At 45.2% G+C, this 16,314-nt stretch overlaps 1 protein-coding gene across 3 annotated transcripts in view; it reads left to right on the top strand.

Moving 5' to 3' along the window:
* Positions 1–670: 670 nt before the first annotated feature.
* The window catches only part of BCHE (butyrylcholinesterase), a 41,348-nt gene continuing 25,704 nt past the window's right edge, over positions 671–16,314 (top strand). The window contains exons 1-2 of one of the 3 annotated variants that reach the window (XM_064153273.1): positions 671–822; positions 3,820–5,341. In XM_064153273.1, the coding sequence (XP_064009343.1) occupies positions 3,825–5,341 (1,517 nt within the window). In that variant the 5' untranslated portion in view covers positions 671–822; positions 3,820–3,824. The remainder of the gene's footprint in view (positions 823–3,819; positions 5,342–16,314) is intronic. The other 2 variants (XM_064153272.1, XM_064153271.1) reach the window with 2 other exon arrangements.

Below are 16,314 nucleotides of genomic sequence, written 5' to 3'. Positions count from 1 at the left end.
GTCCAGCTCTGGCCTGTGTTTTAAACTGGCTTTGCACCTGCAGTGCTGAATTCTTGCCGAAAAGAGGCTTGAGAGGTTCAGGCAAAAGGAGGGCGTCAGGTGTGCTAGGCAGCACGGGTGACTTCCTCTCGAAAGCATAAGGAGAGCGAGAAACCAGCTTGTGCCACCACACAGGTCATCATCTTGAACACAGCAGAAGAGGACAATGCAGACTCCTGTAGACAATGCAGACTCCTACAGACGGCCACGGGTCAAGAGACAGAGCTGATGCTGCCAGTTGTTGATATGTCCTTGCAGAGGATGCTTCTTTTTATCTGCCACAGCTGGTTAAGAGCAAGATTAACTGCTCAGAACACACAGAAAAGTTTGAGGGACTTCAAGGTGGGGCTCATGGCAGCTGTACAGCTGCGAAAACGTAGAGGTGAGGTGGGTGCTCTGAGCAAGGCAACGGAAGGAGAGGGCAGGCTTTTACTGCACTTCTAGTTCTGTCTGTCTAGGTTAGAAAGCAGTTGCCCGGTGCTGAGTACAAATCCCCGCATCCTCCCTTTCCTGTAGCAGCTCACGCCTGCCTTTCTCCCCGCCGGCTCCCTGCCCGCAGCCCCGCAGCCGCCGAGCAGACGTCCGCCGGCGCGGAAGGGCTGCCCGCAGCTCTCGCGAGCGTTGTGTCAGCAAGAGTTGGTTCCAATGTCAGCGCTGTCCGAGTGAGCGGCTTGGCGCCGCCGCTGCGCGCCCCTGTGCCCTGCCGCTGCGCGCCCCTGTGCCCCGCCGTGCGCACGCAGCCCGCCGCTTACCGACTTTGTAGTGCTTGTAGTGGAAGGTGCGGTAAGTGACTCTCCGTTTGCGCCTCTCTGTCTGCAGGACAATGTACAGCTGGGCTTGGTTTGCAGGGCGATTGGGATCCTGGACAACGCCACGCTCTGCACATTCGTTGCTCTCTTGGGCAAACTCAGGCTGCTCTGCAAAGGGAAGGAGCAAGCAGGCGTGCGTGTCAGACCTTGGCAGTATTCAGGGCAGCCTGGGCTAAGTAAATGAAGCCGAGCTAGAAATCACTTCGTAATTCCCCCATCTTTGCTGTTTGAATAGTGATTATAGTCTTGTGCATAGAATCTGGGGCTTCCTGAGGAGAGGAAACAGTCCCCGAGATTGTGTTCCCTTGCTGAGTGAGAATACAAAAGTGTAGTCTGTTTAGCTTTGCTGGGGGAAACTACTACTGGAGCAGCTTTGCAAAGCGTGCAGTTCCATTATGTGATGTATCTCTGCTTGGCTAAGGCTACGGCAATCTTCTGACCCTTTTGCTTTCAGAGTGATAATTAAGTAATGTTTGTTCTGCTCAGTGCGCTTTGCGTTGTTGAGTTTGTTTTAATGCAGCATTAAAAACTCTTATTAATGGAATATTTGCCCTGCAATTGAGATGCAGTAATCCTCTGCCACTTGCTACTTTTGTAAAATATTGGTGAAATAACCTGAGACCAGACAAGTCCTCTCCTTCAGCAGCATGAAGCTAATTAAAAAAGGGCAGAATTGAAATGCTTCTTAGGTTTTTGTTTTTTTCCTTTCTGAAGTTCTTGCCTAAAAATTCTTAGGGTTAAAAGTTGTGCCTCTGTGTTTTACAGTGCTCCCAGCTCATTTCTTTTTAATTTACTGGAAAATGCAGAGGGGAATTAACAGACTTACAGGAATCACTTCTCCCAGTGCCACCTGTTTGGTGCACAGTGACCCAACGGAACCTATCCTGTTGCATTTCTCACAGTCACCTCATATCCTTGGCTGGTCGTGAAGCAGAGTGACAGAGCTGAGCCCTCAGCTGATCTTTGCACATCTTTTCTCATCCAGCTCTGGAAAAACTTAATTGCAGGAGTGAATGGGAAATAAATAAATAAATAAATGCCTGGCACATAGAGGTGGGAGCTGAATGCCACTCGGTAGTGTGAGCCTCCCATATGGGTCTTGAGGGCTCAGAGGGAGCCTCTGCTTACCCAAACCGTGTGAGTTGTTCAGGCTGACTGCTCACATCTCTAAAGTTTAGCATGCATGGGAGCATCTGGTTGTTTATTATATAAACAAAGCTGAGGGAGGAGTCTTGGACCAGCTCTGAAATCTATTGCTCCCATGCACCACTTTTTCTCGATGAAAAAAGAGAGTAAATATTTCTGTTTTCTAGACTTTTTCTGCTTTATGTTTGCTTGGATGAATGCTACAAATATTCTCTCTGAAGTTTCTCCCCCAGTCCTTTGATGCTGTCTCAAAGTTAGGATCCTCTGAGCAAAACGTTCCTTTTTCTCTGTCTTACCCGATGTCCAACAACACACAAACAAGCAGAAGAGCTCAGAAGAGGCCACAGCTGTAATCTCCCAGAAATTAGCCTCCTGCCTTTTAAGGACACAAGTGCGTCTCATTGACAAAGGGTGTCCTGTTTAAAGTGGCAGGACAGAGCACACTGTGTACGAGAGGGCCACAATTGAAAAAGAGAGGGGAGCTTTGTTGAGCGTTTTCAAACATCTAAGCTGTGGAAATGAGTGGATGCAAATTGTCTTTGACTTTTCACTTTCAAGGGTTTTTTATAGCATTTGGAAAGGTTGGGATAAATAGGACCAGAAGTTTGCTTAAATATGGTACCTCATCAACATAGAATCATAGAATCAGTCAGGGTTGGAAGGGACCACAAGGAACATCTAGTTCCAATCCCCCCCCCCCACCATAGCCAGACCCTCATCCAGCTTGGCCTTAAACATCTCCAGAGATGGGGCCTCAACCACCTCCCTGGGCAACCCATTCCAGGCTCTCACCACTCGGATGGCGAAGAACTTCCTCCTCACGTCCTTAGCTTTGAGATGATGTTAAATACTGCTTCTCAGGAAAAAAGTTCTCAGGAATTAAAGGCCAGTCCCTACTTAGGCTATGAGGCACCACCTACATTTATTGAAAATCCTTGGCTTTCTAACACTGATGCTCACTCTAAGCTGCAGCAGCGTGACATCTTCTCACCATCATGACGGTTCTAAATTTGGTTAAGTTACAGAAAAATGATCTTGAAAGGAATATTTCATGTAGGTCTCAGTGTACATCTGTAGGTGGTCATCCATAGAAGCTGATGAACTGACTGTCAGTTCAGTGGTCCTTGATGTGATGCACTTGTTAAATGATCTTCAGATTCTAAGATACGTGAGTAGAGCAGTGAGATCCCCCAGTGTTTTGAGTCTGTGGCAATGCCGCCTCCATGGTTTGCTTCAGCTCAAGCACCTATTGACACACTGGCATATAATTAAAAAACTTCTGTGGACCTGGAAATCTTTGTACTAAAACTTGGCTTCAATCTCCTTTTCAGTGTTCACAGCATGTGTGTCTACATGTGGAAAAATCTGTGCCTAGCAACGTCTGATAGGATGCTTTATTGATTCGAGAACACAGATTGCCAGAATCACCTCTGACAGAGCAGTGGCTGGTGGGACATGATGCTTCCTGCCACGGGTCATAAAATGTCATGTTCATCATACTGGTGGGCATGCAAGTAAATGGTGAAGTCACCTGCTAACTGAAGCAGAGACTTTACCTTCCCTGGCCTGGCTTCATCACTCCTTCAGCACTCCTTCAGCTGCGTTTTTTAGTGACAGAGTTTTTTTCTGTATCAGCTATCAATGACCAACTGCCTTTGCAACACAACTAACAACAACTTATGGTTGTAGGCTTCTGAGCTTTGTGCAGCAACAGCAGCACCTTATTTCCAGTGTCCTTGGGATGACCACCTCCCTTTTTGAACGCACTATTTTGGCCCCCACACTGTAATACTAAGTCTGAATTAGTTTTTTTCCTATGTTTCAGGCATCATGATGTGGACAAGTGGTACACTTCTCTGCACTAGATTTCTTATGTGGCTTCTTCTCCTGTATGTATTCATCAGGAAGGTAATGCCTGAAGATAACATCATTACAACGAGGAAAGGCAGAGTCAGAGGGACAAGCTTGCAGGTACTAGGGGGAACTGTGACAGCCTTCCTTGGAATACCTTATGGACAGCCACCCATTGGTCAACTGAGATTCCGAAAGCCAGAACCTCGTGAGTCATGGTCAGACATTTGGGATGCCACAAGGCATGCAAACTCTTGTTACCAGCTTATAGACACAACCTTCCCAGGATTTGCTGGGTCAGAGATGTGGAATCCGAAAACTAACCTAAGTGAAGACTGCTTGTACCTTAATGTATGGATCCCTTCTCCCAAACCCAAGAACGCAACTGTCATGGTCTGGATATATGGAGGTAGCTTTGAGTCTGGATCAACGTCCCTACCTGTCTATGATGGCAAGTTTCTGGCCAGGGCTGAAAGAGTGATTGTAGTTTCCATGAACTACAGGACTGGTTCATTAGGATTTTTGGCTTTGCCAGGAAACCAGGAAGCTCCTGGAAATGCAGGTTTATTTGATCAAAGATTGGCACTTCAGTGGGTCCAGGAAAACATAGCAGCCTTTGGAGGCAATCCAAAAAGCGTGACCATATTTGGAGAGAGTGCTGGCTCTGTTTCTGTCAGTTACCACATCCTGTCTCCCCAGAGCCATCCTTTATTCACCAGAGCCATCATGCAGAGTGGATCTGCAAATGCCCCTTGGGCTGCAGTCACAGCAGTTGAAGCCAGAAACCGAACAGTGGCTTTAGCTAAAGCACTTCAGTGTCCCACCAGCAACGAAGCAGAGCTAATTCTCTGCCTCCGAGACAAGGACCCAAACGATCTCCTGGAGAAAGAAGTTTTTGCTGTAGCACATGACCCTCTGTTACGTGTATATTTCCAACCCACTGTAGATGGGGATTTTCTCTCAGATATGCCAGAAGCACTGATTGAGAGTGGCCTCTTCAAACCAACACAGATCTTAATTGGTGTCAATAAAGATGAAGGGTCAGCGTTTCTAGTATATGGACTCCCAGGCTTCAGCAAAGATCATGACAGCCTGATCAATCAAACTGAATTTAAAACAGCTTTAACTCTGTCCTTCCCAGAGGCCAGCCAGCTGGCAGTAGAAGCAATCATTTTTCAGTACACAGACTGGGAAAATGAGCAAAAGGCGGAACACTACCGTGATGCCATGGATGATGTTGTCGGTGACTACAACATCATATGTCCTGTAGTGGATTTCGCTACAAAATTTGCACAACAAGGGCACAAGGCCTTCTTTTATTTCTTTGACCATCGATCATCAAAGCTTCCCTGGCCAGAGTGGATGGGAGTGATGCACGGTTATGAGATCGAGTTTGTGTTTGGACTGCCCCTAGAGAGAAGAGTCAACTACACCAAAGCTGAACAAGCCCTAAGCCGCTCCATGCTGAGACACTGGGCCACTTTTGCAAAGACTGGGTGAGTTTACTGCAGCAGTGGGTGTGACTGGTCAGGAGTTTGTTGGTTTGCAGGTGGAAAAACCCAAACTGTTTTGATGGGGATTTGAAGCCTGATGAGAATGATGCAGAGGGATTAATTGTTCAGCCGTCCAGAATTCCTGGGTTAGCTGGGATAGAAACACCACCCAGTAAAACAACCTCTCAATGCCCAGATTGTTGTGTTGGATAATCTAGGAAAACAGTGTGCATCTGCCAAGAAAAGCAAATACAAACCACTGGTTTTTGGGTGTTTTTTTGCTTTAGCAGCAGCTGTTCCAAGGGAAGGTAGCGGATTCAAGGTTTAGAAAGAAAATATTTCAAATTCTGGGCAAGGTTTGCAGCAGTAGAAGCAAAAAGCCCAATTTCCTTTAAGAAGCAATTTGCCCAGAACATGCAGGTGTATAATGTGGAGGTGCATTATGTTCACATGATGAAGTGGTTGAGATTGCAGGATGCTCTTTTCACAAAGCCATGCGTGCTGAGTGTCATCTTGGGCTCCACTGAAGCTGGTGGCAAATCGCTTGCTATTTCCATTACACTCATCTTTAGGTGGCATATGCCCTAGTTTGCATAAAAAGCAAATAAATACATTTCATTTGGATTTTTGAAATGGATTTAAACCAACTCCTTTTTCAGTCTACTTAGCTGGCATCCCAGAGAAGCGAGGCAGCAGGCTTGTGGGGCTCTCCATGCAGTATTTGGTTTGAAAAGACATTTCAGTGCACTAAGAGAAACAGCTACTGCCACAGGTACAGGTAGCCTGATGGGACGGGGAGGTGTCTCCTCTTATCAGAAGCTTGGTTTATGCTCTCTCCTGAGAAGATGTTACCCAAAAGCATCCCTAACTGTGAGAACATGCAACCTCATTCTTAATTCACATCTGAAAAATACTTAATTAGTTGAAATTTTAAAGTTCTGCATTAACTTCCCTACTGTGATGGATTTTGGTTTGTGAAGGATACCCAGACTGAACTCGACTTTGAAACAGGATCCAAGTGTTTTTCTTGCTAGATTAGCAATCAGAGACCACTGTGCTCCTTTTAGTCCATATAACCTCATACCTAACACAAAACACAGGTAGGACAAAAACCTCTAGTGTAAAAAATCCCCAGCAAACGTTGGCGGGTGGCTCTGAAGCTTAATTCCACTTAAAGCAGTTACAGACATGGGAACTGTGTAGCTGCCCTGCAATTGCCTGATCTACTTCTCCACTTTCCAGATGATGTATTTTTGCTTGACAGGTTCTAAGCTTCCTGTTATAAGTCATGCTTTGTATAGTTCAAGGCAATATCCAAATAACTTAATTTCTCTTTTATTTTACATTTAAACAGAACAGGATATACTCTGGAAGCTTCCATTATAATGCCTGTTTCCAAGTCCCAAACTAATACCTATGTACCTCCTCTAAAGCTGCAATCCATCAACACCTTGTTGGAACATCCCTTGACAGACCCAAACACTGTTGTCCCCGAAGAGTCCTAGTTACAGCTGTCATCCATCCCCTCCAGTTCAGACTGATACTCTGTTTACTCCAAGGTGAACTAACAGCTTAATTTTACGTACATCCTTTTTCTGACAAGTTTACTCATTGATAGATGTGATTGATCGGTTGTTTTGATATGTGGGAATAACAATTCTAGTAACATTTTCCATCTCCTTTGTATGTTGGAGCCTGTCATATTATTTTTACTGTAAGTGATGAGCGTATCAAAGCTCAGAGAGTAGCTCTCCAGATAGCTGCGTTTAGCAGTGGACAGTGCTTTAATACAGGTTTTATTCCTCCAAAATGTAATCTGAAATTTAATCTACGAGCCCTTCCTGCATCACTCTTTAATCAGAACCTGATAACACCACTTCACTAGAATTTATTTTCAAAGACTGGAGTACAAAGAAGTATTCACAGGGGTGTGGGTTCTGGGAATGAGCTGTGTGGTTGATCTATCAATGCCAAAAATGCAACCGATGGAGTCCCAAGGTGAAACCTGCATAGTGAGTTCAGGCAAAGCTTGGTGCCAATTCCTGCATCACTAAGACCTGTTATGGCAATGTTGCCTTGAAGCTGGTGTCTTTAGGCCCTTAGTGGAGAGCAAATTAAGCAAAGGGCCCTGTAGTGGTTTGAGAGTTTCTTCCACCTGCCCTGAAATTCGCTAGACTAGCTCAGATGGCTGGAAGTTAAGGATGAACCTATATTTTACAGTGTAGCACAAATTTACAAGCATATATACACAATATATATACAGATATTTACAACTGTGTACAATCATAGAATGGTTTAGTTTGGAAGGAACCTCAATGCTTATCCAGTTCCAATCCCGCACCATAGGCAGGGACACCTCCCACTAGAACAAGTTGCTCAAGGCCTCATCCAACCTGGCCTTGAACACCTTCAGGGAGGAAACAGACACAACCTTCCTGGACAACCTGTGCCAGTGTCTCACCACCCTCACTAGAAAGAACTTCTTCCTAACATCCAGTTTAAATCTCCCCACTGCCAGTTTAAACCCATTACTCCTCATTCTGTCATTACAAGACCTTATCAATAGTCCCTCCCCAGCCCTCCTGTAGATCCCTTTCAGATACTGGAAGGCTACAACAAGGTATTCTCCTCTCCAGGCTGCAGAGCCCCAACTCTGGTAGCCTGTCCTCATATCAGAGCTGCTTCAGCCCCTGTCTTCCTGGCCCTCCTCTGGACTTGCTCCAATAGTTCGATGTCCTTCTTGTGTTGGGGGCTCCAGAACTGTACAATTGCATACAAGTTAAAAGTAATACACTAATTCAAACCCCCTTTTAAATGGCAGAACAGCCCAGGAGGGCTTCAAACTAACTCCTCTCCTTCTTCCTGCCCCCCCCGACACCTTATCTCAGAAGGCTTACATGCAGGGGCAAGATGCCAGAAAAGGAGTTAGAAGGAGAATGGTTAGATTGAGTTATACAGGTCCAGGCAAAGGAGTTAACAAGCAAGTGGCAGCCAGACAGAGACTGAGAATCTTTGTTTATATTTTGGCTTTTTATATCTCTAAGCAAAACCAATGGGTAATGCAGACATCACTATTATTTTCTTTTCATAGCCAATGATCTAATTTCTCTCATTAAAATATTCCAATTAGCCTCAAACCAGCACAGGCCTTTATTACATCCTGCAGCTTTACAGCCTGCATTAGTGCAGCTGGCAGTCAGGATCTTGCATCAGAGCCAGTGGCTCTTTCCATTACACAGAACTGTTTCCTAGTAGGAAAAGAGAAATTCAGGGCTATGCCAGACTTCTCACAACAATATTTACATTTGTGTCAACTATTGGTTCCCACTGGGTTATATATAAATATATTTCATTTTTATGTCTGCCTGTATATCAAATTTATGTTTGTATATCAAGAAAAATACCTCATTAACCTGCTGTGCAGAATAGAGTGCACTGCCCTGTCACTGTATCTAGCTAAAATTAGCCAACACAAAGTGCATTCAGGTTTAAGTTTATAGAAGACAGTCCTATCATTTAGTCTGAGTGTCATTCTCACTGTAATTAGATTAGCCTGCAGATTGAATTTCAAATGGTTTCCACAGCAAACAGCAAATAATCTCTCCCTCTGCTTCCACTGCAAGCATTAAAATCATCATGATTAGGGTAAAAAAAAAATCTCTCTCTCTCTCTCTCTCTCTATATATATATATAAATAATTAAAGCTCAACAAAATATCTGTGACAGTAAAAGAGCATCTCAGTATTAACCCGTTATGTGATGCTTCCCTCATTGCCCAGAGCACAGATGCCTAAGACTCTGCAACTCATTGTTCAGAGTGTGCAGCAAGTGGGGAAATGATAACCACCGTTAATAATCCCAGCAGCCGTAGCTGCTCCGTGCGTTCCCAGCACCGCGAGCACACAGTGAACACGTATAAAGAGCCAGGGAATCCCCCTTTGGCAGAATGTTTATAGTAAAGTCTGGCATGATCAAAGGGCAAACCTCTGAGGGGAAAATTGCTTTGCCATTGATGTCTCTACTAGATGAGGAAAAAAAATTAAGCAAAAAGATGAAAATCGGCAAAATTGCCCAGCAGAATTTTGAGTGAGGGCGTTTGACCTAATATTCTAATGTGCAGCAGCAGAAAAGCACAAGGGACGGGAGGGCAGCCTGCAGAGGAAAGGAGATAAGGTGGTACCAACCAAAGCTGAGAGAAATTGGGTTTCTCCTGGTACTTTCTGGTTGGGAGGCACTGGAAGTTGGCTCAGCTTCATGCACACAGTGCTGAGTGCTCTATGTCACTGCTAGCACAGCATCCTATGGCTCAGTGTCTCTCGTGAGGGGTCCTCAAGCCCATACTCTGACCTTGATGATATCTGGGATTAATTCTTGTGTAGTCAGTAGCAATAAGAATGATGGTAAGAAAAGGCAAAGGTCTAGATGTCCAGTAGGAGCAGTTTCTCTTTTTCAGAAATACCTAATGGCATGTGAGAACAGAAGAAAGGATGCCAGGGAGAAGTAGAGAAGTGACTTATCCAAAAGATCCCAAAAGAGTGTGTGAAATTCCTGATTTCTTCAGCTCTTGGTAAATGAAAGCAGGCTCTCAGTCAGCCACTGCCTCCATCAACAGCTGATGCAAGTTCCCCAGTTTCTAGGCACTTATTTCACATCCCTGCTAAAAATTACTCTTAGTGATAACTGACCATTTCTGCTGTAAAATTAGCAGGGATAAAAATTGCCTAGATTTGATTATGGATGGGGAATGGGGGATGTAAATGATTCGTCAGGAGAAGGAAGCAGACATCTCACCTGCAATGCTTGAAGCTGATGCTGCCCTTATGCACCACGATTTCCAGTACCCAGGGGAATGGTGCCGTTTGCAGGAGTCTCCCACATATTTATGTGGACTGTGAAGACCCTGCTGGGGCAGCCTTTGACGACAAGCCATTGTTTTTCAGGCATGAGATTCCCTGCAGATTCGTTATCCAGAACAGGATTTGGCAGCCTGAGATCCTCTGGGAACCGTAGGCCATGTAACTATGCCAGTTACTGCAGGTAGGGACAGGCTGCTCATCACTGTCCTGGCTATTTAGTCCCAGAAATAACGTGGCTTCATGTCACACAGTGTGAGAAGAATGAAAAAAAAGAGCACATTACCTTGTGGGGTTGACAAAGCAGTTGACATGAAGTGGTTTGGAGAAAGGAAGGTCTGGGAGGCCCTTAAGATTCCTGGTGGTACTTCTAGCTGATGCCAACCCTGATGCTCACAGATAGACCACAGACAGAGAGAGGTGAGCAATGACCACAGAGCTGTGGCAAAGCAGGCTGGCAGTGTAGGGAGCCTGCCCTCCAGTTACACACTCACAGCATCTCTTCCTCTGAGAAGTTTGCTTGTGATTTATTTCAGGAGCAGATATAAGTAACCAGTGGCACAGATTATCTGTTAGACTCTTGCCAAAATACCCTGCTCTGATTCACAGTGTGTAGAAGGGCATCACTCCAGTCATCAGTCTTCTGTGAGATATGCAACCAGTTCCTGCCCTTCCCAGCACAGCTGAAGTGCCTCTGCCCTCCAGCCGTGGGTGTTCACAGTCTCCCTGGCTGCTAGTATCTGAAGTCTGCTGGCAGCTGAACACTTGCATCTTGCAATGCCCTGAGAGAGAAAGTGTCTAGGTAAGACCTTTGTGTATAAGTGAAGTTCATTTTCATATTGCTAGTTCTCAGTGGCCTTCTCCTGCAGTGCTCTCCAGCATGCTTCATCAGAAGGGACATCCATGGTGAAAGAATCCTAATGACTCTCTTGAAACACTTTTAGAAGTTGTCCCTCTGCTGCACTTGTGTTAGAGCAGGATCATCCAGAGCAAATCACACAGGCCTTCTCTTGCAGTGCTCTCCAGCATGCTTCACTGGAAGGGACATCCATGGTGAAAGAATCCAAATGGCTCTCTTGAAACACTTTTAGAAGTTGTCCCTCTGCTGCACTTTTGTTATTCTACAGAAAGCTTTTGAAAGTAAACCAGGGGCTCTAACAGGTACTATCAATCATAAGCAGCAGAATGCTCTGCTAAGCCTAGTCAAAGATTTATTTATCATGAAAAAAAAATAGTTGGCTCCCCAAATCCATGGTTGCTAGGCTGTGCCTTTTGTGTCACTTTATTCATTAGACCTGGTAACTGCACTGTTTAGACATGAGTGACGTAAAAGAGACAAGGAGGCAGACAAACCAGATGAGATGAAGACTCAAACAAGAACAGAGTAGAAGACACCAAGATAATGTTTTTAAGGCTTGGTGAAAAATGTTTCAGATAAAAGGCAACTGGTGAAACTTGTCTCTCTGCCAGTTTTACAACCGCTGGAACAAATCTTTGCAGCTTTTTCTATAAAGTGAAGTCTTTGAAATATTTCCTCCTATGTTTTAGGGGAATTTGTGAGGCTTTGATTGTCCCACTAAAGCTCTGAAGCACTTTGCCTGGTTATTAATGCCTCTCCCTGATGTTCCACTGGCAGACATACAATAAATTTCAGTGCTTTTGTTACCAACTTATCACAACATGTTTATAGACAGTCGTTTTAGAGCAGCGAGAACAAAACCAACAGCCTCATATAGAGTCCAGACAGCAGCCTGGACTGGGGACCTATATACTCCATGTATGGAAAGGGTGGACTGCACTGGGGGCAAAAGAGAATATAAAATACTTCAACCACTTTTAATTTTCAAATACTTCAGAGCTAGGAAGTTTTATGCACCACGCAGCCATCTGATGGTAAGAAAGTTGCTGAGGGGTTATATTTCTTCGCCGTGTTCGCAGGCACAGAGATGGGTGACCAGGTTGCAGCCACTCAGCTGAAATCAGTGCTGCCCCTTCACAGGGCCTTCAAACACAGCAGAGCAGCACCTCAGTGGGACCAAGGGAGGCTTTTCTTGAGGCTGTTGCTCCTGGCACCTCATATTTAAATCCAGTTGGCTGCCAGGCACTGGTGGTGTTCCTCAGGAATCTGTGTTGAGACCCTGGAAGGGGTTGCCCAGGGAGGTGGTGGAAGCCTTATCCCTGGAGGTGTTTAAGGCCAGGCTGGATGAGGCTCTGGGCAGGCTGATCTAGTGTGAGGTGTTCCTGCCTATGGCAGTGGGGTTAGAACTAGAAGATCCTTGTGGTCCTTTCCAATCCTGACTGATTCTACCATTCTATGATTTGTCCATTTTTGGGTTCTTAAAGGTGACTTGTCACCTTGCCAGGGTCCATGCCTGTTGTATTCCAAAGCAATAATGGAAGCACCTTTTAGCAGTCTAGTTGGAAATAGTGCATCATGGAAAAAGTCAGTAACCAGACACTTGCATTTGGCAGGCATCTTTCTGGTTCTGGCTTGTTAGCTGACAAGCTGTCACTGAAGTTCAGAACTGAAACCAGGAGTGTTTGATTCGGTCATCTTTTGAAAATAGGTCTGGGATACAAACTATTTGGATTCATGTAATGCTGCTACAATATTGAAAAAATGCAAGGAGATGGCTTCTTACTTCCCATAAGTGCAGCAAATGTAATTCCATCAGCACAGATCTTGTTCTCTAGTACAGATGAGTCAAATGATTCCTTTCACACAGGAGATGAAAGCATCTATTAAGGAAATGGCCAGATGTTGTAGGAGTAATTGAGTGAGACAAAAGTAATACAATAATGTAATGTGTGATTTGGTGATGCTTTGTAGCATGGGTAAGCTCCAACATGGTAGACAAAAGCTGTGGGAAGAAACTCACTTAGCACTGGGACTGAGCAAGGTGAGCACCCTGTGTCTGCAGGCAGAGACACACAAACCTGTCTGCTCAGGCACAAGAATGACAAAGTGGCTTCATTTGAGTTGGGTTGTGCAGGGCTCTGCTGCCTTGGCTGACTCTGTGAAAGAACTGAGGGAAGCAGGACATGAACAGTCAATGTGAGCTTGCAGCTCAGAAGGCAAATGGCAGTGTGGGTTGCATCCAGAGCAGGGTGGCCAGAGATGGAGGGAGGCCATGCTGCCCCTCTGCTCTGCTCTGTTCTGCTCTGCTCTGCTCTGCTGAGACCTCAGCTGAAGTGTTGTGTCCAGCTCTGGAGAGGGTCCAGACTAGAGCCACAAAAATACTCAGGGGGTTGGAGCCCCTCTGCCACGAGGGCAGGCTGAGGGAGCTGGGGTGTGCATCTTGGAGAAGAGAAGGCTCCAGGGAGGCCTACTAGCAGCCTGCCAGTACCTGAAGGGGCTACAAGAAGGCTGCAGAGAGACTGATTCCAAAGGCCTGCAGGGACAGGACAAGGGCAATGGCTTCAGATTGGAGAAGAGCAGATTGAGATTGGGTGTTAGAAACAAGTTCTGCACCATGAGGGTGCTGGAACACTGCAACAGGTTGCTCAGAGAGGTGGTTGAGGCTCCATCCCTGGAGATATTCAAGGTGAGGCTGGTCAGGGCTCTGGGCTACCTGATCTAGTGGAGGACGTCCCTGCTGACTGCATAGGGGTTGAACTGGATGACTTTAGGAAGTCCTATTCCAACCCAGACCACTCTGTGATTCTGGGGATTATTTTAGACATGCCTCTGCCTGTTCTAGTGACAGAGATACACAGAAGAGCCTGGAGCATGGCTCTCTGCTGTGCCCAGAGCCTGGCATGGATACAGTTTGAAAGGAATGAAGAGAGGTGTTTCAGGAGTTGAAGTTAAGTCAAGGTGTGATTGCTGCCTCAAATTTGGGAGTGGGAATAAGAAGTCTGAATGGAAGGTTGGATTTAGCCTTTGATGGAAATTACCTAGGTAAGGAAGATGGGAAAATAGAGAAAAACTGGTTCAGGAAGCCAGGTGAACAAGAGAAGACAGATGAGAGAAAGAACAAAAGAAATGGAGAGATTAAGAGGAAAATGTCTGAGGCACATTTTGTAAACTGAAGGGAACGTATGTGTGAATGTCTTAGGAGTTATGTGTAAGGCAAGTTCACACAGAGGAGCAACAGACTTCTGAGATCATCTAGGATTCAGGATTACATTCCTTGTATCACAGCTTCTGCAGCTGTGTAAAGATGTGACTGCACAAGTCACTCTGAAATCCCAATTAATCTTCACTCACACTTAGTTCTCCTTTGAAGAGCACTCCTTATGGGTGCTGCTTTCTTGCAGCTTAGTCCCTGTTTCATCACCAAAAGGCAGAAATTGCAGTTTAAAAGGTCTGCAAACCCTATTTTTCCAAGTGGCTCTGGAATGTTAATCTGAAGTCCTGCAGAGAAATTTGAGAGGAAGAATGGAAACCTTTCGGTACACATTTTAATTTACTCTTCAACACGAGAGATTGGCTTGTTTCAGGGAGGTGGCAAAGGGGAGAAAAGAGGAAATGAGGAGCATCAGAGGTTACTCAACATCATATTTCTGAAGGTAGCTCAATATGGTGTTTAATCCTTTTTTCTTTTTTTCAGTCAGAGGAGAAGTCAGTTGTGAGTAAATGTAGTTAGCAATTTTGTCACAGAGTTTGTGGGATTCTGTCCTCACAAACCTAGAAGCTGTGGAAGTAGAAATCAGGAATTGCATGCTTACAGTTAATGATGTGATGCAGTTATATGCTAGCAGAGAGGTCAAATTAAAAGCTGCCATCGTCTGCTTTCCTGGACATCTCTGACCATCATCTGCATTCCTTTGAAAGAGCACAAAATCACTTCTGTGTTTCATACAACACAAAGCCACCTCAGTTTTCAGAGAAGGGCTTAGCATGGGCTCAGATAGCCTCCTCTCCTCTTGAGAGCACAGCTTTCATGACTAAACTAGATGTTGATGTTTGGAGAGCTCCCTCTTGGTGTAGTTCAAGTAAGATTCAGAGGATATTGTAATATAAGAGGACAGGCTATGAGAGTTGGGGCTTTTCAGCCTGGAGAAGAGAAGGCTTCAAGGAGACCTTGGAGTGGCCTTTCAGTATCTGAAGGGGGCTACAGGAAGACTGGGGAGAGACTATTTACAAGGTGATGTAATGGGTTTAAACTGTCAGAGGGGAGATTTAAACTGGATGTTAGAAAGAAGTTCTTTACAGTGAGGTGGTGAAATGCTGGATCATTTTGCCCAGGGAAGTTGTGGCTGCTCCCTCCCTGGAGGTGTTCAAAGCCTGAGGCCTTGAGCAACCTGTTCTAGTGGGAGGTGTTCCTGCCTATGGCTGGGAGTTGGAACTGGATGAGCTTTGAGGTCCTTTCCAACCTAAACCATTCTGTGATTCTATGATAATACTGGGGCATAACTTGAGTGTGTTTGGGGAAGACAGTTACATGCAGCTTTCACTTGTAGATGTCAAACCTACAATGAATTTATAACTGAGAGAACAATATTTTCTTCTGAAATACTTTCTGGGAGGTTATGGACACTTTAGCTTCTTATTTACTTTTCTCATCAAGACATATCAGTGGTTCTGTTTCAGATGAAGCAATAAAACCTGAGCATGCTACTAAAATCCGCCTGAGGGTTTCATTTCATGCCTGGGTCTCTTCTCCCAGGCAACCAGCAACAGAACAAGGGGACACAGTCTCAAGTTGTGCCAGGGGAGATATAGGCTGGATATTAGGAGGAAGTTCTTCACAAAGAGAGTGACTGGCATTGGAATAGGCTGCCCAGGGAGGTGGTGGAGTCGCTGTCTCTGGAGGTGTTCTAGCAAAGACTAGCTGAGGCACTTAGTGTCATGGTCTGGTTGATTGGCTAGGGCTGGGTGCTAGGTTGGACTGGATGATCTTGGAGGTCTCTTCCAACCTGGCTGATGTTATGATTCTAAGATCTGTAGGACTTCTCAATCTGGCCTTGATTACCTAGTAGTCAAAGTTTGTGACTTAAGCTTTTCATACCATTCACTGATGATGCAAGTTTCTACAGCTGCAACAGTAGAGAATACCAATTCAGATGCTACCATGAAGAAGTCCATCATGACACAATGGATTTAGATGATTTTATTTGTTGCAGGACTGCATCCGTCCTGAAGAGAAATCACAATTAGCGCAATTAGAGTTGAAAACA

The sequence above is a fragment of the Pogoniulus pusillus genome, chromosome 13 (assembly GCF_015220805.1).
Source record: "Pogoniulus pusillus isolate bPogPus1 chromosome 13, bPogPus1.pri, whole genome shotgun sequence".
Taxonomy (NCBI): Eukaryota; Metazoa; Chordata; class Aves; order Piciformes; family Lybiidae; genus Pogoniulus; species Pogoniulus pusillus.
This window is presented reverse-complemented; position numbering and strand designations above follow the sequence as displayed.